General features: G+C 35.1%; 1 protein-coding gene across 2 annotated transcripts in view; it reads right to left on the minus strand.

Moving 5' to 3' along the window:
- The window catches only part of PIK3C3 (phosphatidylinositol 3-kinase catalytic subunit type 3), a 69,582-nt gene that overhangs the window by 37,531 nt on the left and 5,377 nt on the right, over window positions 1-26,674 (minus strand). The window contains exons 5-19 of one of the 2 annotated variants that reach the window (XM_068666584.1): window positions 24,273-24,359; window positions 22,792-22,887; window positions 15,238-15,309; window positions 14,699-14,788; window positions 14,010-14,114; window positions 13,465-13,557; window positions 12,624-12,809; window positions 11,216-11,370; window positions 9,895-9,982; window positions 8,666-8,733; window positions 5,028-5,133; window positions 4,087-4,203; window positions 2,919-3,050; window positions 720-848; window positions 304-373 (exon numbers count right to left, since the gene is read on the minus strand). In XM_068666584.1, coding sequence (XP_068522685.1) covers window positions 304-373; window positions 720-848; window positions 2,919-3,050; window positions 4,087-4,203; window positions 5,028-5,133; window positions 8,666-8,733; window positions 9,895-9,982; window positions 11,216-11,370; window positions 12,624-12,809; window positions 13,465-13,557; window positions 14,010-14,114; window positions 14,699-14,788; window positions 15,238-15,309; window positions 22,792-22,887; window positions 24,273-24,359 — 1,594 coding nt within the window. The remainder of the gene's footprint in view (window positions 1-303; window positions 374-719; window positions 849-2,918; window positions 3,051-4,086; window positions 4,204-5,027; window positions 5,134-8,665; window positions 8,734-9,894; window positions 9,983-11,215; window positions 11,371-12,623; window positions 12,810-13,464; window positions 13,558-14,009; window positions 14,115-14,698; window positions 14,789-15,237; window positions 15,310-22,791; window positions 22,888-24,272; window positions 24,360-26,674) is intronic. The other variant, XM_068666585.1, reaches the window with a different exon arrangement.

The following is a 26,674-nucleotide window of genomic DNA, read 5'->3' on the forward strand; positions in this document are numbered from 1 at the left end:
TCACATTGCAAGCTTGCACCAAAGATAATGCTGTAAATGGTCTAAATGACTGTCACGCATTTCAGAAGTTAATAACAGGTTTATTTTATGAAGGTATTTGAGTCACCTGTGGAATACCACAGCCACTCAACTTGTTTACTTCCACAACTTACAGTGGCACAGGATTTTCTAACACAAGCTCTTCTTTAGAATACTGTCTTAAGCAAAACATCTGTCATGAAAATACTATGTCACAACAGTCTAAGAACTGAAGGAGAAAATGATTCCCAATACTGTACTTTTAGAAAACCAAAGTATTCATACCGTGTTTTGTACTAGTTGCCAGCACTTTATAAGGTGTCAGCTTCAAATCCAGATTCTCTTTTCTTAACAGCTGGGAGTGGGGAGAAGAAAAAAAAAAAGTGAAACAAACCGTTTTTTTGGTTTTTTTTTTGTTTTTTTTCAAACAGGAGGCACTGATCTACACAGTTCTTCATTGAAGTTAGTGATGTGTAAAAGCCAGTTTGCCAATTTTTTTAGTTTGTTTTTTTTTTTTTTTTTTGATCTATACAGAATCTATGTCTGTCTATAAAGAAAAAAAGCCAAGTGAAGTCTGAAAACCCTGGTATGTGTTAGCAACATCAACAGCCATGCTAGCCACATGAACATTTTCTACCAGTCTTGCTCTTGACCAGAAGAATCAGGAACTTAGAACAACAACATGGGTAAGTAATTCTCACCTTATCCATGAGTGAAATAATCTGAAGAATAAGTTGATCTTGACGTAAGTCATCACCATGCTTAAAAATTACTGGATATTTACCTCCATCTTCTGTCTTGAAGAATAACTGAGCAGGCATTAAGGCACTCTGGAAAAGGAAATTTATTCCACTAAGCTCGTTCACAGAAAAGTTCACATTAATATCTTGCTACAGTGGATTCCTGAGACACAAATCCTTATTTACTGTATTATTAATTATACGTGAACTAGACAGGAATAAGATCATACTATACTGACATAAATTTCAGTTAGAAAAAGGTTTAGAATAATCTTATTGGTTATATAGCATAACAGCAAGAACCAGAAGTCTCTTAATGTTCCTCAAATTCAGCAGTAAAAAAGCAATTCTAAAATTCTAAAAGCAGTTACCTACTGTCTAGTCAGACCATGTCATTTCCAGTTACCAAAACTGTGATCTAGGTATGTTTAAACAAAACAACACAAAAAAAAAACTCAGGTTCTCCACTGTTTACAGAAGAAGAAACAAACTAGAAGTACAAAGGATACATTCTTCCCCTGCATGCCACCCCATCCCTCACGCAACTGAAGAGGAAAGGACAGAAGGATTCAAACTTTGTTTGCATGCATGCAATTCCAACCAATGTAAAAAAGGTCACAACAAAACAAATTGTAACTGACGAGACCAAAAAGAGACAATTACAGGATAAACATTGAAGAAATGCTAGGGGCAAGTCATCTTAAACAATTAATTGCTTTCTTAATCTATTTAGTAAAAGAAAAAATGCCTTTTTACATTGCTGTTTGTGAAGAACAATTTGTTAGCTGTTTCTCTGAACAAAATGGATTGAAAGGGATCAATTACCTACATGAATTTCATCTATTGCAACTGACCAAGTTACTTCCCTCAAAGCAAAAAACAATTAAAAAAATCAATAATATGGTTTAATATTTTCACATGCAGTAAATGTTTTGAAAAAAAGTTTCATAAATAAAAGAAAAACAATTCTTTGAACAGTCATACAAAAGCTGCCACGTGATAACCAAGAGCACCAAAAATTAGTCATTCACCTCTGACTATTATCGTGTAGCACAGGATTATAGATTAAGTGGAAATGAGTAAGCATTCAGAATCAGGACAATCAAAACCATCTCTGACTTCAAAAGAAGTTTTAAGAGCATGGAATGGTAGATGGGTCCTCTTCTACGTAACTAATAGGTATATAAAGAAACAAGCCAAAGGTGGAGAACCAAAGGTGGCAGAAAACTATCAAAAATGTTTAACTCTTATTTTTAAGTAAACAGAATTTATTGCATTTCACAAGTGATTCCCATAAAACTAGAAGGCATACATTTACAACCTACTAGAAATCATGGTTAACATTTGTTGCAACAGAAGCTTGAACTTTTTTCCTCCCCCTCTTTTCTTTAAAAATAGCAGGGAACGCCTCCTGGTTAGAGGACTGACTGGTAAAAACACATTTTGGTCATCTTAAAACTAGATGGCTTGAAATTAAATTTATGATGAGCATGGGCTACTTACGTTCCAAGTAGCATGTAAAGCAAAAGAATTCAACACTTTTAACAGCATACTGACTGTCCAATAACTATATTAAGGAATGGCTATGTAATTAGAAGCAACTGATCTGGTTCAATTTAAGAAGTTATTTATACTTGGGATAGATCATCTACATGGCAGTCCACAGCAACATAATGAAATGGACCACCTTATTTCCTCCTACTCCCTAGGAAATTAAGTTTCATTCAGCAGTACAATAATGTTAACATGTAGATTAAAAATCAAAACAGGTATGCTACATGTAAGATTTTAAACATAAGTGATGCTCCCTCTGGACACAGACTAAGATTCAGAGAAGTTCTGAACTAGGAAGCATTCAGCTACCTTGGAGACTGTCTCCGGCTTGTGAACCACTTACTCTAAAGAAGATTTGTGGATAACATTTCACCTTTTTCAAAAGTAGATTATAGTTATTTAATAAAGTATATCAGTCTTATAAAAGCTGCTGTGAATTTAGCACATTAATTTGAAATCAGCTTTAGAAAAAACAATCACTTTAAGAGCACATTACAATTAGATTTCTCCTTGACTACATCAGCCTCTTTCAATCTTTCAACTGGTATTGCTAAGCTTGGTGCTCATTAGATTTGTTTATATTTCAGCTATTCAGACATTATTTACCTTGAAGAGTGTGGCTTTTTCAGGGATTATCCCTTTAATTTTCACCTGAGGCTCCAGAGGAAGTGGAATAAGTTCCATATCCGCTAAATTCATCTTTTCATTATCTGCTAACAATGCCTGAAGCCTCTCATTCTGAAAGAAAAAGAAATCAAAATCTTGTGTCTTATCCCCCCTTCAACAAGCAAAACTATTAGGCATACATGAACAGTTAAAGACTTAACAGCAGATAACTGTTACTAATAAATCACCAGCTTCTTCAATTACTACTCCAAAGAATCAAGATTTCATTCTTAAAATGCAGTGAAAAAAATATTCTTTTCTTATTCTTATTCTGTGTTCTTATATAATAAGAACACAGATGTAAGAATACCTGAGGTTGGTCCTGGTTGGTCCTGGTGGACACCAAGTTAAACATGGGCCAACAGCAGGTTAAGGGAGGTGATCCTTCCTCTCTACTCAGCACTGATGAGGCCATGCCTAGCATATTGAGTCCAGTTCTGGGCTCCTCAGTACAAGAGACATGGACATATTGGAGAGTGTCCAACAGAGACCCACAGAAATCATCAGTAGACTGGAGAACCTTTCCTAGGAAGAAAGGCTGAGAGAGCTGGGATTTCTAAGTCCCACAGAAGCTCAGGGGAGATTTTAATCCATGTATATGAATACTCGACTGGAGGGTGCAAAGAACGTAGAGTCAGGCTCTTTACAAAGGTGCCCAGTGATGGCACAGCAGCCTTGGGCAAGCTGCTGTAGGCAGACTTGCAGGTAGGTAGGACAAAATGACCTTCAGAAGTGCCTTCCAACTTCAGCTGTTACGTGACTCTGTGATGATTCTCATATCACAACAAGTTCTGCTCCCTTCTCCTATCTTCTGCAACTTGCTTATCCTCAAATCACTACTTCTTCAATGATTTCTATACCATACTTTAGCAAAAATACCCTAAGACATTTCTGAAGGCCTCTTTTCCTTTTCCATTTCTGAAGTTTCAGAACATTTAGTAACTTTAACCCATCTAATCCCTTCTTAGGGTTCTTTAAAATTAACTACAATTGTTATAGGATAGACAGACATCTGTTATACATTTAAGTAGTAAGAATTTTTAGCGAAAGGGTAACGTTCATTTCTGGGAAGAATTTGACAATATAAGTGTTCCAGTGCTTTATTTACCTTTTTCTTACGATTCCCACTTTCACGCTGCACTGCTTTCATTACATGAACCAGGCGATCTACAAATGTCTGCTGGGCTGCCAACAATGAACGCATCACTCTGACAGATTTATCACCCTAAATGAATTGAAAGAAACAAAATTAGTTATTTGTTCCATAATTATTTTACTTAGAAATATTTTATTCTTTATTCTTACATCTTTGGGCTTTTAAGTTGTAAGTCAATAAAGACCTATTTCCTCCCAACTCAAAAGATGTTTTCTGTAAAGCATGGTCAGAATCACTAGAGCTCACAATCAATTATCTGACCTGTCAGTTCACTTCAGTTTGATTCAACAATTTTAGATATGAACATTCATGCAGGAAAAAAAAAATGCTCACACAACCAAAATAAGGTAACAACAACAAGCACATGAAATACGTTATAAAGTGTTAAGAGTCAGATTTACATAGCATTCCTAAAATGGGAATTAATATGAAGTATAAGATTCACAGTCTTGCTTGATCTTAGTGCATCTACTATAATAAAATAAAAAAGCTTTTATGAATTTCAGTCTGTTTTTGCTTTTTTTCTCCTGTTGCTACAGCACCCTTTGCTGTTGGCATACAGAGCAACACAGCTTTTGGATTCAAAATACAGGCCTCTTGTCTAAATTTGCACTGGTAGAGAAAGATTTCTAATAAAGAAATTATAAATGAACTAGACTGATCATACAAGGCATAGGATTTCAGAATCAGCATGTTAACGGGAGCAATAAACAAGACAGAGGAAAATGTTCTCGATTGTCGTTCTTTGCTTTACCACAACCACTGAAAATTCAAACTGAAGAAGAAGCTTTCTAGATTTCAATACATGATATGACAAGCTGCCCTCTATCTAGACACTTGTGTCTTTTTAAAAGAAAAGAATCACCAAGTACTTCCTTACACAGAGGCATTACCTTTAGCAAAGCCTGACTAAATCTTCTCATCACATTTAAGTACATTTCATGAGTCTTTGGGTCCCTCTGCTGAGTGTCTTGGTCTTCACATTCCACTATTACATACCTGCAGCACAGAAACAATTCAAGTTATATTGTACTCTGACGCTGCGTAATCTGAGTGAAATAACTGCAGTCCTGTATTATACACTTGGAGCTAAAAATAAAGTTGTTCAAAATAAAGTTGTTCTTTGAATACTAGCTGAGCTCTTCAAAATCGCTTAGTCTTAAATACCCATTTGGATAGGGCAGCCTATAAAAGTTTGAGGTGCTTCACTTGAAGCAGTCAAACATCACTTAGACAGGACAGAAGTCTGAATCACAAGAACACTCCAAACAGGTACAATGAGTACTCCACTACTACCCTCTACAGCCCAGAGATAAAATTGTTGCTGCAAACTTGCTGTTCAAGTACACCTTAAAAAAAAATCCTATCCTACTTGTTCCTTATTTTACCATTAGCAACAGTGGAAGAAACTGTGTTGATCCTGAAATATCTCTGCAAAGGATACATTTCAAATGTAGTTTTCATTTCTAGAATCTGCCAGACAGTTACTGTCAATTTATTTTGATGTGCTAATTAGCAGTTTGGAAACACTTTTGTGCTTATTTCTGTTCACAGCACTGAAAAACAAAAAGTAGCTGTGCACAGATCTTCCTTCTGTTTACCAATATATTTCATAGCTTTACCCAGGCAAAACAACGCCACTTTAAAAAAAAAAAAAAGGTAGAGATTAGCAACTGTTTTCAAACACTGAATTTGGATTCAGAAGTGCTCTACATATTCAATAAACATGCTCACACTTCACACTAGTAACTAATTTTTTCTTTTTTTTGGACTTGTATCTTCTTTGCAGGTGAATGATTATAGGACAAGATTAGAGGTCTTGATTGCAGCTGAAAAAATGATGTTTCTTCTCCTTTACAGATCACTTTTCACATGGATAAAAGACCTTCTGTAAACAATCAGTAACGTCATATCTGGGGTCTTCTATAACTTCAGCTAGTGCTAAAGAATGCTGACAGCAGGTGAGAATCACATGAACACTACATAGATTGGCTTGGTGGTGGTGGCTGTTACATTTTAGTTTTAAACTGATTTCACATCAGCTTTATATGTTAAGAAATGAATGCCAAAACACCCTGGGTTCCAATATTAGCTGATAATCCAGAAATTGCTATCATAAAAGGGAGAACTAAGGAAATCACTTGTCAATAGATTAAGTTAAAAACAACTCCCTTGCTCTGTAACTCAAACCTCCTTCCTCCTGAAAAGAAGGGGCAAAGTAAGAAAGGCACATCTGAAAGTAAATAGCTACAGACCTGCACATCCCTGGACTGTTTGGAAAGTTACAGAGAGATATCCTGGAAAATTTCACTGCAGCTTTAGTGTACTTCTGACTAACCGATTTATTTATTTAAAGTTTTGGATGTAAAAAAATCTAAATTTTCTTTTTCACATTGATATAAGAAGTCTACTAGAAGTGATTCAAAATTAACTTTGCTTGTGTCAAATTTGACTAATTACATTTACAAATGTGCATTATATACATTAAGGTACATGTAAAGTATTTTATTCATATTATCTCAAGAAAATCTATACCCAGAAATAACTTCAAAATATTGGCTGATACTTTTTTCTACACACTGTTACCTTACTAAAGTGATAAAGTTAGTGCTGTAATATGAGCGAAAATAAACATTTAAAAAAATCTGTGCACTAAAACTTCTGGGGAAAAAAGGGTGTCATTAATTGAAACGCGTCTTTTTCATTTGTTAAAAATTTGGGCAGTTTCTCAAAACCACCTTAAAATAAGGAGGAAGAAACATTCCACACACACAGGTGTCTCATACATCCAGACGGGGGTGAAGTTAAAAGCAGTAGCACTGATTTCTGCAGGTACTGTTAAAGTATAAGAATAGGAGAACTTTACAATGACAAGTGAACGAGCAGGGAGGTTTGATTTTCAAGGGATATTGTACTTTTCCATTGATTATTTTGGTGCACATTGTGTCTTGATAGATGAAACAAGCAATTGATCAGCAGCCACAAGGATTTATGGCTATGTCAGCTCCAACAGTGGCTACAACATTTGTATTTTGTCACTGAGATTAAGATGTCTGGAAAGAAAACAATGAATGAATTGACTCTTCTGTGGTGGTGTTTTTTTTTAATTGTTGTTTTGTTTTTATTATTGGTCTATTGTTTGCTTCTGCAGTTGGAAGACAAACTTTGGAGTTCTGGAAACTTTTAAATATTCTGTAGATTCTGACAAGTTGCTGAAATGTAAGTGCAGAGCTTAGCTCATTTTTATTATGTTGATATAATCCACTAACATTTATTTTCATAAAGAAAGTTTAATTAAATCAAACATTTGGCTTCTACACACTCCAATTTAGCCTGCAATTATTTTAACCATTTACATTTATTAACATCTTTATTCTGATGCCAAACATCGTATTTTCCCCTACAAAAGTTCCCTTGTAAGTAATGTTCCCTATTTAAGTTCCCTATTTAAGTAATGTACTTGAATTGTCTTTCATTTAAATTACTGAATTACACATCTCAAATTTCTGAAAGAGCAAGAGAATTGATGAAGAAAATTACAGACTGGGTCACTCTCAAGATAGGTTCTTAAATTTAAACAGGAACAGTTTAAGTTTATACCACCTAAAACAGCCAATTCACCTAATAAGCATATACTAAAGCATATGGACTATTTCAAATTATTATATGCATCTGAAAGAAATCAAATGATTATCATATGTATCAAGTCATTTTTAACCATATGAAAGGTACCTAAGCTGTTCATTATAAAAAACATGCACATATACAAGTATATGCTCGTGTGTGTTTATATGCATATACATGCAGACATTTTCAGGGAGTACATTTCATGGAGTACAGCTCTAGTCACCTCAGCTTTCCTATAGTGAGATCATATCCGAAAATGCTTATTTCATTAAGTACAGAAGGCATGCAGATGACTAGTTTAGGTATTTAATTCTTAAATTACGTGAGACAACATCTTACCTCTTCACCACCTACAAGAACTATTCATAAGTAAAGTTACCCCTAAAGAAAGCACACATCTGCAATGACTGTGCTTACAACATAACCACGAATTCAATCTAAAAAATCAATTAGATTAGCACAATCTGATTAACGACTTTATGAACGTTTATAAAGTATGCTCTTGACTTATTTAAGTAACTTTAATATTCTAGTCAACACTGCCAAAAGTTGAAACACAAAGCAAACAAAAGTAGTGCAGAAAATGAACTTGATTTCCTACTCAATACCAGAAACAAAGTGAATGACAACTTAAAAACTATACAATCAGCCTCTCTCCCCCCAAACACCATACTTAATGCCCTACAGATCACCTTCTTTTGTCTAACAGAGAAACACCTTTTTATGCGTTAAAAATCAGTGTCTTCTTTTTAGTGATTATTCTGTTCTGCTGTGTGTTATAAAAATACTACTTTATCCTGGCTGAAATTGAGATTCTCAAATTATCTATTGCTTTGCATCCTTCTGGGCATTATAGCTTTCAATTACATATTGATACAGTATGAATAAATAGTTTCTAACATACCAGTATAAGTAGTTTGCCAATGTGGAATTTTTGCATGCTCGTGATATCAAGAAAGTGCAAAGGTCTTGCTGAAAGAGATTTAAGAAAAGCAAAATTACATTGTAACATAAGTCTGAGCACATCATAGAGATGAAGATAAGGAAAAAACACAAATGCATGAAGGTTTGAGAGATGTTCCTTTGTAAAGGCTGAATCCGATCCAACCTAGGACTGAACTCCTATTTTTTTTTTTACTTCAAACATTTCCAGCAGCAACACTAAGTAAAGTATATCATGGTTGCGTATTCACCAATATATCACAAGTACATGATGTTTTCCAACTATAAACCTTCAATGTTAGCTTTCTATTTACAATACTTTTCTCCTATGCAATTACTGAAGTGTGCGAATCAACCCTGAAAGGGATTTGCTACCTGTTTCACATCCAAAAGAGCTGAAACTCATTAAAATGTTTTACATCTTAATATAAAAAACGAATTTGTAGAGTATATACAGCATTTAGCTGCTTTTCCAAGGTGTAACAGTCCAACTAAAAAAATATGAACATCTTTACCTAGATGTTCCTTTTGAGGCTTAATTTCCATGCAGTCCTGAGACCCAAACAGGAAGATTTACAAAGACAATGATCTTTTGTTCAAAGACCAATTAACTGTACAACTGTACATCAGATTAAAAACAGACTCCCCCAAATTGTCTTTACCTTGCAATTTTCCCTCCTGCAATTTCTACTAAAAGAAGAGTAAAATCCTTGGCAGATATAAGTCACAGCGTCTTTAAGGTCTATAATGATGGCACAAATGCCGAAGAATCTGGGCACAGGAAGAACACATTGCAGGTATTAAAAAAATACTTGGATAACTGTTTTCTATTTAAAAAAGGATGGCTTTAAAACACCTCAAATTCATGTAGTTGTCAGTATCTAACCAGCACGTGATCACCTTTTCAGTAATTTTCTACTTTAAAAGACAGGTATTACAAAAAAAAAATCAATGCCTAGTCCCCCAGTTTTTGGTGATGGGACCAAGAAGATAAATAGACAGCCTGTAAGAAAAAATCAGATAACCTATTGCTATTTTCTTAAGCATTTAAATAACATGCATGTTCTTAGAGCACTTCAAGTAGTCAGTAAAATACAGTATAAAAATTCAACCATGTATAAAAAGGTAAAAATAGTATTAAGTCCCGGAAGTCTCAAATATCACAAATGCAAGTTAAAACATTCAACTTACATCAAGGTTCTCATTGTCTGCAGGCTCCTTTGTTTTAGAGGTAAGAGGTGGAGAGGAAACAGATGGCATAGGAGTCATGATCTGGGAACTACATAAAGGAGAGCATATAACTGGCATGATACTAAGTCCTTGCTTGGAGAATGGGGCACATACAAAAAAAACAGCAATGCATTTCACTTCCACAGCATAATAAATTCAGAAAACTGTAAGGTAAGTATCTTTAAAAAACACCCTCAACCCTCCTCTCTCTCAATTGTTTTGGAACAAACTGCATGAACAGCAGCTTTGATCGCTGTGTCTGGTTAGTTACACAGCTTATGTTTGTAAAAGACATTGGGTTACATCAATCTTAGTATTTTGTTCCAGCCTGCATGAAAAATAAACAAACATTCACGGGAATTTAGCAAATCCATATTTTCAGTATAAGTTTTTGTTTTAAAAATACATTTCCAATTAAATTACCTACACACAACACCTGCAAGCACTCAGATCTGGAATACAATCACACATACCAGAGTAGACAAATCCAATGCTTGCTATGCAAAATTATTACTTTCAGGTAAATTTACTATGTGATCAAACAGATCTATTGAAGTCAAAGTGTCATTGCATCATGCATGCCAGGACACCTAATCTATAGCTTAGTGGTAAGATCAGTGGAAACCTTGTAACATAAAGAGTACATATGAGTGGCACAAGTGATTAGATAGTGAAGCTTAATACTAGAAATTTGGAAACCTGTTATACATATTCACATAAAGTTCAGAAGGAGACTTTTGTTAACCAAGTTTGTTTGCACTTTAATCAGGTATTCATCAGGTATTTCAGCATTTGTTTGGGATTCCAAGTAATAGAAAGTATGCCGCCAGAAGCTCCTTCACATTCACAGGATTATCGCAACATGTTCTTTTGAAGGAGCAGGAAGAAATTTATTTCCATTTCAGACGGATCAGATGTTTAGATTCATATTCTTTGATGAAATTCACAAATGGAGTCTCATGAAACTGCTTCATGGGAAGCAACCTACCTTCTGTAAGGACAGAAGGAAGCAATGTCATTGCTCCTCCTGAAGTTACCTTCCTTCTGCACAATAAGGTCAAATGCCACAACTTCTAGATTGAGCGTGTTAGTTCTGTAAACTATCTCTACTCAGTAAATACATTCTGTGAAAGGTTAGGATTTCTGTTTGTTATTTAAATTAACAGGTCACCACTTCAGATTAGATAAGAACATTGAATATGCAACAGTCCCTAAAAAGGGGAAAGAATTTGAAGACTTGTTACATATTTCTGTTTTTCTACTAGAAATCTTAGCTTCTTACCTGTCTATTTCTGTACCATTAGCTCCAGATGTTGTCATGCTTTCTGACACTGAACCTTGACTATCCCTCTTGCTAGGTTCCAGTCCATTCTTTATGTCATCAAAGTTTTCATATTTCAATGCCTGGACTAGTTGTAGCAGATACATCAGCAAATCCTCATGGAGGGGAAAAAAAAGGAAAATTAATCAAGAGGATCAAAGCTGCACAATTTCTTGATCTCAGAAAAACTTGGTCAGAATTTATTGACTATAACGAACTGGAAGAGAGTCTCATCAGAAACAAATATACAACAGAAAAAAACTGATCTAGGATGAAGTTTGACTCCCAAAAGACAGCAACTTATCACATCACTAGTTCACTCAAATTTATTAAGTGCTAGTTAAGGATTTTAGTGAAAACGCATCTTTAAAATACACCTTTAAGCCCTACTCGCTTCTGGCATTCATGAAATAAACTTTCCAGTTTAGGGCTTCTGAGAATGAAACCTGAGCACAAAATGTGGACTGTGGTACCAGAAATTCACTTTCTTTCCTCCTCTCTTCTGTACAGTATTTATTTTTATCCTTAGTAATGAATCAGTGCATCTGATCTACTTAAGACTGAATAATAGAATTTTAATCACTTGCTGGTTATAATGAATTAATTTCCTCTACTATTCAACTTGCTCAGCTGGCTTTAAATGTTTTGTAAAAGGTACTCTATACAGACAAAGCAGTATGACCTTGGCTATTGAAGAGGGCTTGCTAAAATTAGAGAAATTTATGCTCCCTATTTTAATCTCAATTGATTATCAAAGATTCAAGAGCTATGGCAATACATTCAGTTTTGTGGTTTTTTTTTTTTCTACTGTCAAAAGAAAAGAAAATACATAATTAAAATGCTGAAGATTAGCAACTATTAAGTGGGCTCTACTCACAAATCACATCTCATCACATTCTAATCAGTATACAATTAGAAATACCTTATTCCCACATACATTTTTCTACTCGTTTTCTTCAGAAAGTTTGTGATGATATACTGCTTCAATCTACCAGACAGTTCTGTTTGGAAATCTTGTAGTGAATATTCTTAGTTCAGCATAGTTAACAGGTTAAGAGAAAATTTATCACTGGTGTGCAGGGAGAACATAGGATTCTTTCAACTTCACAAAAAAGTGCTGTCACTGACTGTTCAAGCTAAGACAATTATCAATGAGTATTCAATAATAGCAATTAATATTGTAAACATCCCTCCATAAAGAGGTTTTATTACAGAGCATCATGGTGAATTTTTGTTTTAAACTTCTCCATTGCTGTTATCACTTAAATGTAGCAAACATTTTAAGTACTTGGTAAGAGTAAAAAAATCCTCTCTGCTCCAAGCCCTGAGATCAGCTAACTTCCACATGTACTCATGAAACAGTGAATACCTCATCATCAGCCTGCTGAAGCCTAGCAACAGCATATCGTCGAACTGTTGGATTAGTGAAGTGAGATGACAGAAGTTCTAGAGAATCTTCCACGTCCATTGGCTTCCATTTGCCCAGTAGCTCCAGCGCTTGCTTCGCCTCTTGAGGTAGGTCCCAATTGACACACTTCAAAAATTTTGTCAAGGCCTAAAATGAAAGATTGGACAATTCGACAACTGAAACCTGGGACAAACAAATAGATTTCAGAAATGAAAAATTAAGGCAAAACTAGATCAAAACTATTTTTACATAAGCACAGACCTATGGAGCTTTACTGACATAAGTGACAATACAATTTGAAGTATTTCAATAGTATTTTAATAATGAAGTATTTCATCTTTTGAAACTGTAGAGTGATCTTTAAGCAAAATGTCAGTGATTACTGCTCAACCACCATTGCAACTACATAGAAGTATTTACTGCTGGGTGATTACTTTATATATTTTGATATACCTTGGGCTTTTGGTGTTCTGCTACGTATTTTGGTAACATTAACCCTTTTAGAAAAGGGATGAACAACTACTTTTTAAGCATTTTACTTTGCTTCAGAAGAATTAGCACCACTAGTATATTAAGCTGTCACTCGGATTTTGCAGAAAGACTGCTGCAGTAATAGCCAGTTACTAGGATTTGAAAAGGAAAACTATGGTCTTTAATTTTTAAATCAGTACGACTATAGAAAAAGTTAAAATAATCTTGAATAACAAACTCTGTATCTGCAAGAACAAAACATTGTAAAAAAAATCAATGCCATATGAAATGCTTCTTGCATTAATAAATCCTCTCAAATAATTCAACTTACCTTCTCCTGATTAGTAAGGTAATATCTGAATTTCCAAACTAGATCCTGTTCCTCGTATGTCAGCTGCTTTGTTGGTGGATAACTCACTATGATCTATTAGACACACAGTCAGAAAGTGAGTTTAAAACACACAGGCAGGCATAATCACTGAGTTAACAGACTATACTGTGACAAAACACTGATAAGACAAAAACAGCTATAAAAAAGCTTTCCAACAACACAAATTTCTCGTGCCATTGTGGTGATGCTCCTCAGTTATGTTGAATGAACTGGCTGTGTATGAGAACATATGCAGTTACTTTTAAGACTACCATCAACACCAGCATATAGGTACATGTTCTTATCCAAACAAAACTGCAGCAATAGTTAAAAAAAGTACATTCTCCTCATTCCTGAGTTGGACCGATATAACTGTGTAAGAAAAAAAATTTCTTTATTAATGATTTTCTTTAAATTGAGGTGAAACATTTCCCTGAAGTTGTCACTACATATTAATACCAAGCTACCTAGTAACTTCAAATTTAGTCATCAGATGAGTGACTTACATTAAGCTGATCTCGTGTAGCTGCATTAGGCTTCAGATCATGATCAGAAGGTCCACTTCTTAAACTTCGAGCAAGCTTGTGATGTTTGCTTTCTACTAAGTTCTCCTAAATGCAGAGGGTAAGTCAATATTTATAAATATTTAAACTCAAGAGAAAGTTACTACTGAAGTGAAAACACCTAGCAAAAACTCACCAGGATCTTAAATAATGCATGACAATTAAAATTCACATCTAAAACTACAGCATCTTCTGGATTGTTTATTTTTCATCATTACTGTTTAACAAGATATCCTTCAACAATATGCTCTTTTACTCATTAAAAGTAAGGGTTGTTGGGGTTTTAGTTTATTTAACTTCACTTGACTTACAAGCCCTATGTTGCCTTTTGGTGAATTGCTGCAGAATGCAAGTGTTCCAGTCAACGCATCTGTGATTTAGCACTCAAATGTGCTAGCCGCTTTGAAAACATTTTTAGGATGTTTGCAGTATAAAGCTTTGTATGCAAGAAAAACATTCTCAAAAAGTTTTCCCACTGTTAATAACATGTTAGCAACAGTAGGAGCCACAATAGGAGCCACAGTGTCAACAAGATTTCAGCAGCCAAGGCAGTTTTCAGCATTGTCAGACTTGCTCTTGCAGTGTTAGATTAAACAGTGCTCAAACAGTGTTGCCAGTAGAAGCCCACTTACATTAAGGTTCCCAAAGCTGCCAATACCAGTCCCACTGAATTGGCATCCACAATAATGGAAATCTTTTCTAGAACTGTATTTAGGCACTGTCTACATGAAAGACAACATACAAGAGAGCGTAGGGAGAAAATATTTTAACAGATGAAGTGACCAAGAGTTACTGCACTTTCTTCTATACTTGATTTCTCTCTTCTTCAGCTCCTTCTTACCTTATATTCCCACCCTCTCCCCTCTTTTACCAACAATCCCCCTATTTTGCTTTTCTATTCTTCAGAAGCAAGCACATTAGGTATGGAAAGGAAGAGAAGCATCACCAGCATTAAATCACTTCTGGTATTTTAAATCTAACAGAAGCAGCAATAAAAAAAAAAAGTCACACCAACATACTTTTCAACTGGTCAAATACATCTTTGCCGTAGAATTTTGAACTACTACAAACTAGAAGTGATATGACAAACTTAACTCCACTTCTGAAAACTTCTCAGAAAAGTACTGTTACACACATCGCTTTACATGGACGCTTTACACACAATGCTTACCATAGACATTTGTGGATCTGGAATCTTAACAATTTCAGAACTTGTCAAAATTGGAGATGACTCATCGCCATCCTGAATGACAGAAAGTTAAAAGCATACTTAATATTTCCAATTCTTAAAATAAAATAGCATGTCATATTAAAGCATTATATAACATACTGAAGTAAAAAATGTTGCAGCCACACCTTGCAGAGTTTTGTGGGTATAAAGGGGAAAAGAAAAAATGGATTTTTTGGTTAGTTTTCACTAGATGATAAATAAGATCACAATAGAGATGGAAATTCATCTGAGGAGATGCATCTTGGCAACTCACTACCATGGAAGCAAACAAGCAAGTGGAAAAAATTGCTGTTATCATTACTCATGTCCTCTGGAAGCACAAAGAAAAACTAAATCAGGGTCCATACTTTCACTAAAAACAACGTTTCCTAGAAACAGCAGCAACATTGCAGAAAACATTTCAAAACAGTTCAGCAATAAAGGTCCTCTGAAACAGCCCAATTTAGGAAGGTCTGTGCCCATCTATCGCAGGTTCCACATGCAGTGTGGTATGTTCTTCTCTGGAAGTTCATGCTGTGCATGCTACTCTGGAGCCGTAAGGCAGATGCCTGATAATTTTTGCTTTTAGAAGACTAAGGTGTTGCTGGTTTCAGTGAAGAAGCAAAATATTTCTTGTTTGAATCTGGCAGAAAGAAAAAATAAAGTCTGCCACCACAAGACAAGATCCAGCACATCATTTCCCTGCTTTTCAGTCACATCCAGAAGACTGGTTTTGTTTTATTTTAGAAATGCAACCAAGCATTAATTGACATTATCTACAGAATATTTAAAAGACGATATAAAACAGTAAAATAGAAAAGTCACCAAAAAAACCACGAAGCCACTAGCATAATACATGCTGTACTATACTTAACTAAGTTTGTTCTCATTTATTTCAGAATAATTTTCAGGCATGAATCCTAATGAAAAGATTTGATGCCAGCATAGTCGAACAGGACAGAAGTAATGGCAAAAATTCTAAAGGCTGAATTGAACATGTAGCCCAATTTCCAAATGTAAGCAGGGACTAAAGATGCAAATAAGGTGCCTACTGGAATTATTATCTCAATCACAATCTATATTTTACTTTCAAAAACTAAGCCCTGAGGGTTTAATTGAAAAGACAACCGCTAACACTGAATCTTCCCACTGACTTCAGCAAGCTTATTGAAGATGAAAAATAAATTAAGCTTGCTTGAGTTTTTATATTTACGCACACTCTATATATGTTTTGTTCTTGTTTTTATAAATGTACACATATTAAACACACAAAAATATCAAACCTTAATTTCACAGGAATCTATTCTAGTTTTATTTAATTTTAGAGTATAATACACATTATAAAGGTAAAAGCTAAGGACTTCAGCAACTTCGTTATAAGGAAAACAGACATTTCCACTCAAATCATTTTTTATTTTTATTTTTAAACATAACTCTTCCGTCAGTAATGCTTTGAGGTAATTTGTTTTAGTTTGCTTCTGCCCCTCTTTTTTTTTTTTTCCTTCTTCAGTCCCATACGCTTCTTGGGATGCTTTTGCTTTTATATTTTTCAGAGGTAACTTTCAAAGAATTGAGGAACTTGTATCAAGGAGGAAAAAGGAAATAATTATCAACAACAAGAAACAGGAATTAATAATGCCTCCACCATTTCAGGAGAAGGGTATTTTATTAACTTACATATATTCTGTGTTGCTGACTACAGTAAAAGATTTCTTAATATTAAAAAAGCATGTTCAAGAAGACAACTCCATATTAGTTTCTTATGTCTTTCTGAAGTACAACTCTGTGGTCAAAATAATGGCAACAACTACACATCTATCCATCCTAGTTAAATGTTTCGTACGTATACACACACACACACACTGTGGCTGATGGCAGTCCCAAAATAAGCAGTACTGCTCTTCCAAATGTATGCAAAAAAATGTATGCAAATGCACACTGAAGAGGACACTTCATATTAACCTAACTCCACAGAAATACTAATTCTGAAGTAGTTCTATTATAGCAAAACTACTACTGCACTGATATAAACAGACTGAATAAAGTAGGAGATAGACACATCAGTGATCACAATGTACTAAAACTTCTGTGACCTCACTGCAAGCAGCTTTCAAATCATGACATTAGTATTAATATTACTAAGTCAAATTACATAAAAACAATCAAATATTAAGGAATCATGTTTTGGCAGGAAAAACCCTCCAAGAAATAAATTTAGTGACAAAGGATGACAGACCAAGTTTCATCAAGTAACTAGTTATCTTCCTAATCAAAACTGTAATAAGGCTTCAATCCGATGTGGCCTTTAAAATTTTAAAGCTTTACATTTATAAGCAGTGGAGGATTACAAATGCCCCAGAGACAAACAGTGCTTCCCTCAGTTTGGGCCCTTCCCACAACAGCACTGTAGGAAAACCTTGAAACAGCAGTGGAATCACTAACAACTAATAGATGTTCAAAACCCATACTGAAGCATTTTTAACATCCATACCCCATGTAGAGTCTCTAGGGATAGGCAGTAACGATACCCATACTACATCTTTCTCTCAGTAAATACACGCAGATAAAGTAGGCGGCTGAAAGAAGGAAAAATTCTGACAAAGGTTTTAGACTTGTAAAATGGAGCATCACAATCAAAAGCCTATGACAGAGATTGCTAATTCAGAGCTTATTAGGATGAAAATTATTAAGTGCCTGAAATCTGCTTAAACAAAAAAAAAAAAACAACAGGAAGTTACAAAGACACCAAGCTTTCCAATGACTAGTGTCAAAATGTTTATAGTGCCCTCTAAATTCAAGACTAGTATTAAAAAATAATTATTTCCAAGCTCATTGGTAATACACCTCTGTAAGCTCTTGAAAGAAATAAGGTCTTCTTTATCCACCTTTGCTCAAATGCAGTTTTATAATGCTGAAGAGCCAAGCTAGAAAGTTCTGGCTATTCAGCTCAAGTACTAGGAAAACTTTGTTTCCTTTGTTTACTAGTGTTTTGTTACATTTTAGAAAACAGAACCAGAAGCTTCAACCTAAACTTGCTGGGAAGCCAAGTTTGACATACATGCTTTGGCAAAATTACTGTCAGCAGTTACAAACATGTTAAAAACTGACTATTTTATGAAATCCTTAAAGAAGGCCAATGTGAATGGTTTGCCTGTGAAGGAAGTCAGCCGTTTTACTCATCTTCCAATTAGATTAGTGCATAGCTCTAATTCTGTGTCATACTTGGAGAATATCACATGGACCACCGTGACCCCAACCATATAAACTTATTAAACCACACCAAGGTCTGAGAGTCAAATTTCAATTTGCATTTTGAATCTGGTCAGGTGCTTGCTTTTGAAATATCTCTCCTGATTATCCCCATGTAATATGAATTGATTTACAACACTGAAGTTTTAAAAATACCCTCCAACTGCTAAGAGTCATTCAACTCAGGGGACTTGAGTAAAACTAGACTCAAGTAAGAGAATCCAATGCAGACATTAGGCCTTCAGCAACCATTTCCCTCATGGGAAATCTGCTTCTATTTACTGCATTACTTGCTAACACTGCCAGAGCTGGAGATGACCTGTTGTTTTCCAACTGGGAAACAAAAGCAATGACAATACTGAAGAGCATTCACTTGCTTTAAATTAATCTTAAGAATTTTAGAAGTACTTCAATACATTAAGGTCAGTGAAGAACTTTAAATAGTTTATAATGTTTATATAAAGTCAACAAAATTTGCAGCTTTGTAAACCCACAAAGTTCTTACCTGAAAATTAATTTCACAGTATAAATAAATAAGGAAGTTCTATTTATCTTATTCTTTACTACTTTCTTCCAAGACATGAAAGAGGTTCTCTGGGAATGTGTCACTTTTAAACCAAATGCAGCAGTGCAATCAATTTATTCAAAGGTTACATTTGGAACCTTTGCAAGAATACACATTAATGAAAAATCCTGATGTTATTTGCACTTGGAAAAATCACAGGGAACTTTTGCCTGAATGAATCAGAAATGATGCTCTTGTCACTAGAAGGCTGCTACCCTTCACATCATGAATGTTGTATTAAAATTAACAGAGAACATGGAAAGAGCCACTGCCACTTTACGTCATTGTAATTGAAGGCTGAATCAAGCAGTAGCTGATAGAATTTGAGATTCTTTAACAGGCTAGTTCTTTGTAAACACTTGAAAACAAATTTATCACCCAAACTGTGACAAGTAATCTTCTCTTCACCTATCGGTCACAGACAGGTGACAACAGAACCTAGTTTCAATATCCTGGGTATATATACTGTACACTGTAATTGAAAGCATGAAAATACTGAGAAGATAGGCATTAATTTATGTAGTTTCCTACTGCTGCCTGAAAAGGGTCAAGAACTTGCTGAAAAGCTACTTCATAACAACAAACCCCTATAACTAACTGCAGCTTGAGTTTTAATATGTACTATTACACATTCAATTACTTTATCACCACAAGAGCAGACAATTTATAGTTATTTTGTTCCATGCATTTTTAATATGCCTCAGTAAAATCTGTCAAGAAATAGATGCATGTTTCAAGTCTGAGTCTTCTTTCCCTCACTTTTTATATCTGTAAGACTATAATGACGACTGGAAAAAATTGTGTGTGCAAATCAGGTATAACTCATCTATAATGGTAGGCTTCTGGAGGTTGAGGAAAGAAACCACTTTTAGGAATATCGCATACAACTATATAAAGTGTCAAGACAATACAAAGCTGCATGTTAGCCATGCTCATTAGCTTGCACCTCTGACACATACAACACATTCTTTTAATTTAAGCTTTTACCCTACTGCAGAGTAAACTTGTTAACAATTCTTAGTAAAATGTTTGTGTTTTGACCATGTTCCATTATGCTCTCCAAAAAAATACTTCCTTGATTCCCAAAGAAGTAAATAACTATTTGGTTTTGAAGAAGAATTTGACACATACTAAGTTGCCTTGTGTTTTGTAACACCATGGAATTTTGTCACAGTAAGATCCTCTAAAACAGCTGGTTCTAAGAGAAATCTACAGAAACACTACCAAACAAGCTATTCTAAAAGGCAGAAAAAAAAGACTCGGGAAGATGGGTCCCATTTTCACATACAGTCTTTTAGAACAAATGCTAAACAAACGCTTGGACTCTCAGGCAGTAAGCAGGTAAGCTGAGCAGGTTTTTAACCTAGACACCTGCTTAAGGCACAGAGTATCAACATTTTATCTTTTTCAACTCCACAGGATAGTTTTGGACTTTAAACGAGCTCTGCTCATTTAAAATGTTAGCCTTAAATTCTTCTGCAATGCTTTAGAAACAGACACAGCCATAACAAAGCACCTAACACTTACGCTCCCTCTGGTCAACAAGCGCTCATTCACAAGTGACCCATTCAAATAGGACAAATACTTCAAAACTTTGAGACATAACCAGAGACTGGAGTATTTGATGCATAAGCATATTCAGTATATCAAGCATATTTCCTCTAAGCACCAGAGGTGCACCAGGAAAGCACAAATAACTTCTGCCTTAAGACATCAGCTCTGTCATCAAAAACAGGGAATTGTGAAGACTCAAGTCTAACTGCTGGTTCTATGACAAGAAACACAACAGTGGGACAAGATTCTAGATGCCATTTTTAGAAGGCACCTCTCTACTTGGAACCCAGAACACCTTACAACATAGAAGACATAAAAAATAAAAGACATGAAAACATAAAAGTACTCTGCAATGGAGTACTCATCCCCAAACCCAGCAGTGTTTCCTCTTATCTGATTAAGGTCTCCAAGTTCATTTTGAGCCTCTTGTTGTCTGTGTCCCTACAGACAGCCTGATCTTATCTGCAAACCAACTTCAGAGTTGCACCAACCCAATGCTTGGTCATCAGATTTGCTTTAGTGTACTGGAGAATTTGGTAAGAGCCAAGTTGAACCGCTGTTGCCTCCGGAAGCGCTACAGAGACAGCCACCACTACATGAGACAGAACATAGCATCCACCTGCTTTAGTTCTATATCCTATCTGCAAGACCAAACTTTTACAAGGGTTTGCAAAATTTCTTAATCAGCTGCTCATTTTTGGTACGACAACAGGAAAAGATAATTTTTAAAATTAATTAAATGTAATAATTTAAATAACTAATTTCCAACAGAATAAAACTTAAGTGGATCGTGATTTGTGTTTTCTCAGTTGTTTTTTGTTTGTTTGTTTTTTAATGTTGTTTTTTTTGTAATTTATTGCTGTATTTCTCACTGCCTTCTAGTACCTTACCTAGATCACAGTCCTACCTTTCAGACCAGTTGGTAATGCTGCCATGAAAATAATTCTAACCTATCTTCCATCGTATTATAATTTTCTATATTGAATCACATTCTTTATATTCTCAGAATAGATGCTACTTTAAGTTAGTGTCTCCAAGCTTAACAGGACTCCAGTCTATCATCATCTACTTTCTCTTTTCCATAAAGCTGCATTATTCACTAATTTTCTGAATTCTTATTAATAGAAACATACCGAAAACTTTAAAAGGTAATTTCTGTTGAGTTTTCTTTTTTTTCCTGAAACCAAGTGATAGAGATGCTGTCATCTCTATCTTAGCGGATCTTTCTACCATGCACAGGTCCACAGAAGCATTGATAATGCCTGCCAAAGACACAATACTGCCTGTAAAGCTCACTGTTAATCCTTTGTTTCAAAAAATTTTAAGTCACAATACTGATGTCACTCCTTAAATGTTTCACAACAACTTTACGATTTGATCTTTTTGGTTTCAAAATCTACTTTTAAAGATTGCATTTTTCTGGATGCTTCAGAAGAACAAAATTAATAAGCTGTTCAAGAAGCTTGAGTTGTGGTGTTTTAACAATTAAGTTTTGCATGCATACATACGAATTGGCAAGCCCTATTGCAGACGCTGAAAAATGACAGCAGGATATCCCTCTTAGTAGCGATTCCTCCATACACACTTTCTGTGCAAGAACATTAAAATAGTTACTAGCTTCATATATTGCTTTGGAGATATGTTTCCTGTAAACAGGAAGAAAAGATGGAAGACACTCTGATCAAGAGTCTTCTCCTAAATTAATTTTCATAACATTTTCAACATCGAAGTATAAACTTTTAGTTGTTGATTTTAGAGGACGTTCACAAGCTGAGCACCTGTGCAAAGTTTTAAAAGCTTGTATTTTATAAAATCACAAATCAATACAGGTACACTTCTTCTTAATGAGACAATTTTATATACAGCTACTCTAAAAGTACCATTGGGTGACTGGAGGAACAATATATCAAAAAAGTTTTTAATCACTCACTTAAAAATTCTATAATCTTGAACTGTTACATGAATGAATGACTTCTGTAATTTCATTGCATCCATACCATTTGATTTGTATGTACATAAACAGCTGCTACTGACAGCTGCCTGCTACTATCCTGCAGCAGAATATTTCACCTCAGCAGAAAAAAATATCTATTTCAGATGCACACACTGCTTTTTAAAGAAGACCATAAAGTCTGCAAGGCACATACCTTTTCGTAGTAAACTATTCCGTATTCTTTATCATCACACTTGACACAACGGAATTCAATCATCAGGTACATAAAATTAGAACTTCGTTTTTCCCTCTGAGAAGAGAACCACCAGATGTGTATCACATATTAAAGAGCATCGATCTTTAGCATTCACAGTACAGCAATTACTCTACTTCCTTTGTGCTGTAACTGATTAATTAGATTATCAGTCGCTGAAGCAATTATTCAGTTAATCATTTCATAGCACTACTTGAGACCTTTTTCCTGACATTCTTCTTTAACTTACATTGCCAACTAACAACAAACATCTACATGTAACAAAATCATATTGATTTAATCAGTAGTTTGCAATTATGATTCAAAAGCCTGCAAAGAAGCAATGAAGAATAACCAGTTGACTTTTCTTTTAAATGATTACATGTAATTATGCACGTCAGTCAAAACCCAGAAGACATGAAAAATCACTGCTTTAGATGAAACAATGAAAGAGACAAATTAAGCCTGGACCAAAATTAGACTTGCAGCTTTTAGACTTTCAGAGGAAGATTTGCTTGTGTATGTGTTTTTTAAATGATTTATTAGTAAAAGTGTTTAGAATTTTAAGATTTTTGAAATCCAGATGGGTAACAAAGAAGTTATACATAAAACCACTATCAGGAACATTTAATAAAAAAAATCAAGCCCTTTGATAGCAAGCAACTCAAGCTCATTTCATGCGTTCATAATGGATTCAACTTGACAGCAGAAACAATGCAATTTTGCATTTAAGACACAGCTCTAGGAATCAGAGATGTTGAATTTTATGTGGTTTTATAAAAACCAGGAAGATGACAAAAATATCCATTTCCAACACAGGATAGGCTGAGTTCTCAAGAAGACTTGAGGGGTTATTAAAACACAACTATAAACATAAAATCCCAGACCTCTAATTAGCTCTAATTAAAGTAAGATTAAAAAAAAAATCTCAGAATACAAAACAGAATACAAAGGAGTTCTGTTGTGCAAGATAAGTAAGTCTGCAGTCATTTTTCTCAGTGAGGCTTAACACCTCATACAGGTGTTAGGTTGTGATTTGTGAGTTTGTTTAATTCACTCAAATCTTATGTTTTTCCTCAACACTCAAAAATCAAAACCAATAAAGCTAAACAGGTCTGAAGCCAAAGAAAGTCTATATGGCCAAAAAGCTTCCCATCATGATCTAAATCCTAGAGGTTATTCAGTTATATCTAACAACATTTGCTCCAAGCTATACCAAATTATTAATAAATACAAGTCACTTAAAAGTTGATAATAGAGCTTTCTATTCCCATAATTGCCCAAGTCAAGTCCAGATGGGAAGCTTAAAGAATTATTTTTCCTTTGATTGTATACATCAGTGACTGAAGAAAAATAGGACAAGTTAGTTTCCCACGCATGTGAAAATTCCACATTAGCAAGATTCAAAAAGAAAATTGCAAATCTGATCGAGGATGACCTACCTCGTTTATCATTTCTATTTCTCTAAAGGTCAGCCTGTCCAGCCAGTCCACTTTCACCATGTGGCCTTGCCGATGAGACTTCGTGAGCTGCATACAAAACCACAATGATAACATTTAAATTGTTTCAAGTAAGAAAAAGAATATCAAACTCAATTTTACAGATACATTAACATAGGATATGAGGGGAAAAAAACTAGAAAAAAGCCTGTAAATTGTACATACAGCAGATCCTCATAAACAGTTAAGCTGTGCCATAGCAATACTTCTAATATCTCAAAATATCATGGCAAAATATCAAAACCACTCAACAAGCACATGATCTTTGAATGTGTGAAACATTAAAACAGTAACCTATTTTTTAAGCAGTCACATAATAAAAACACTTGACTGAGTTACTGATTTTCATACAGCATAACTTACCAGGTCAAATACAAAAAGGAGGTATTTGAGAAATTATTCCAACTGAGTAATTCTGCCTTTATAAGCCTTACAAAAGCAAGGTCTCAGATTGCAACTTACACATTGAAAAAGGTCAATGAAGACTTACAGCAAATCAGAGTTTGTTCTCCTTTTCTTTCTAGGCATCTGAAAGCAGCCTATCAGAAAGCCCAATAGCATCTGGACGGGAAAGGTCTCTGCTTAGTTGCTATTTCCCAAGGTACACAGAAGCTGCCACTCAGAAGGAAAGCAGCATGTCCCCAATATTCCACCTCCTTGCTTTGCTCAGCACACCCTCACCTGCCACAGACTTCTATTTAGAAGCCAAAGAATGCTGTTGGAAGGAGTCTGGAAATTACCTAGTCTCAAAGCAGGGTTACTGCACATTGCACAGGACATTGTGCAGGCAGGTTTTAACTACACACGGACAAGGACTCCAAAACCTTTCCCAGCAATCTGCTATAACAGTGTTTAACCACACTTACATTTTAAAAAAGTTCTGTGTTTCAGTTTGCACAGACACCTTTACACACAGTAGCATTAATAGGCATCTAGCAACTGATGAGCCAAAGGAAAATCTGAAGCTGGCTGTATTCAAACAATGGCTATTTAGGAACGACACACCACAAGAACCTAGTCTGCTATGGAAACAGCTATACAGATGAAAGCTCACAGACACTACTCAGAAACCCTATTTGCTTTGCTAGCCAGCAGCATCTATAGATAAAATGCCTTTACAAAGGAACACAACAAAATACCAACGAAGAAAACAGTAATATCTTTCAGAAATTAGTATCTTGAAAAAACAGCTTTCAAAAGAGAAGATGGTGTCAGCTATGTTAGCAGCTATTCATTAGAACACTTATTTGGGATGTGAAAGAATCCCCTCTTCTTGAAATGCTTTGGGCCCTCATTTCCCATCTGCAAAAGAACAGGCTAGAACAGACCCATGTATTTTGAGATTGCAATACCTAGTTCTTTGTGTTTCTTGAGTAGGGAGCAGAAAGGAGTGATGGGGAAGAAAAGCGCTGATAGGGTGTGATCACATTTGCAACAAAACTAACATGAAAATGAAGATCTACATTAATACCTTTCTCAGAGACCCATCACCTCCATCACGTAACCATGCAACACACTACAAAAACAGTCCGGATACTCAGTGTCTGTCTACAGAGCTTCCATGGGCTAGATGGGATTTATTCTGCTAGGATCAAGAAGTGGGACACCATGGCTGGTAGAAAGCTTGGAGTAGATGCACTTAAGCAGAACAGGAATATACAACTACACTAACCCAACACAAAGGTAAGTTTGTCCTCTGTCAGGTACATAAAAGCCTCCTGGCATATTTTCCTACTCCTCTTTCCAAACCAAAGCCTACAGTTGTTCTTTCCAAGAAAGGTATGCTTGTACTGAATAAAGCAGGCTTGCACATCCCATGCTTTCTTTAGAATACTATACAATTTTAATAGGAACTCGCAACAAAAAATCACTATTAAGTTACCGAATTACATCACTTCTGTATCGAAGAAAAATGTTTGCATCTCAGTGTTCTTGTAAAGCCACTGTTGAAACAAACAAACCTTCTTCATGATAGTGACCTACTACCTACAAGTCAGAAAACATTTATGAGTTCTCCATTATAAATTCAAGGTGAGCAAGACTAATTAGACTGTAAATCAAAGTTTATTTCTGTGACAGAACTCTAGATGACAAATTGATGTATTTATGGCACTGGACCTTTCTTTCACCTGGAGCTGAACAAAGGCGAGGATGAAAACTAGGCAGCCAAGATTAAGATGCAAGTACATACACTAAATAAGAAAGGCTGAGACATCTGGCAAGCTTGAGGTAAGTTCACCTGAAGAATGAGAGATCAGCTAGCAAAGTTCAAGAGCTAACATTATGAATTCCAGAGATAGCTTTGATGGCAAAAATAGAGTTTGCCAACAAGCTGTGAATAGAAA

Source organism: Anas acuta, chromosome Z, assembly GCF_963932015.1.
Source record: "Anas acuta chromosome Z, bAnaAcu1.1, whole genome shotgun sequence".
In the NCBI taxonomy this organism is placed as follows: Eukaryota; Metazoa; Chordata; class Aves; order Anseriformes; family Anatidae; genus Anas; species Anas acuta.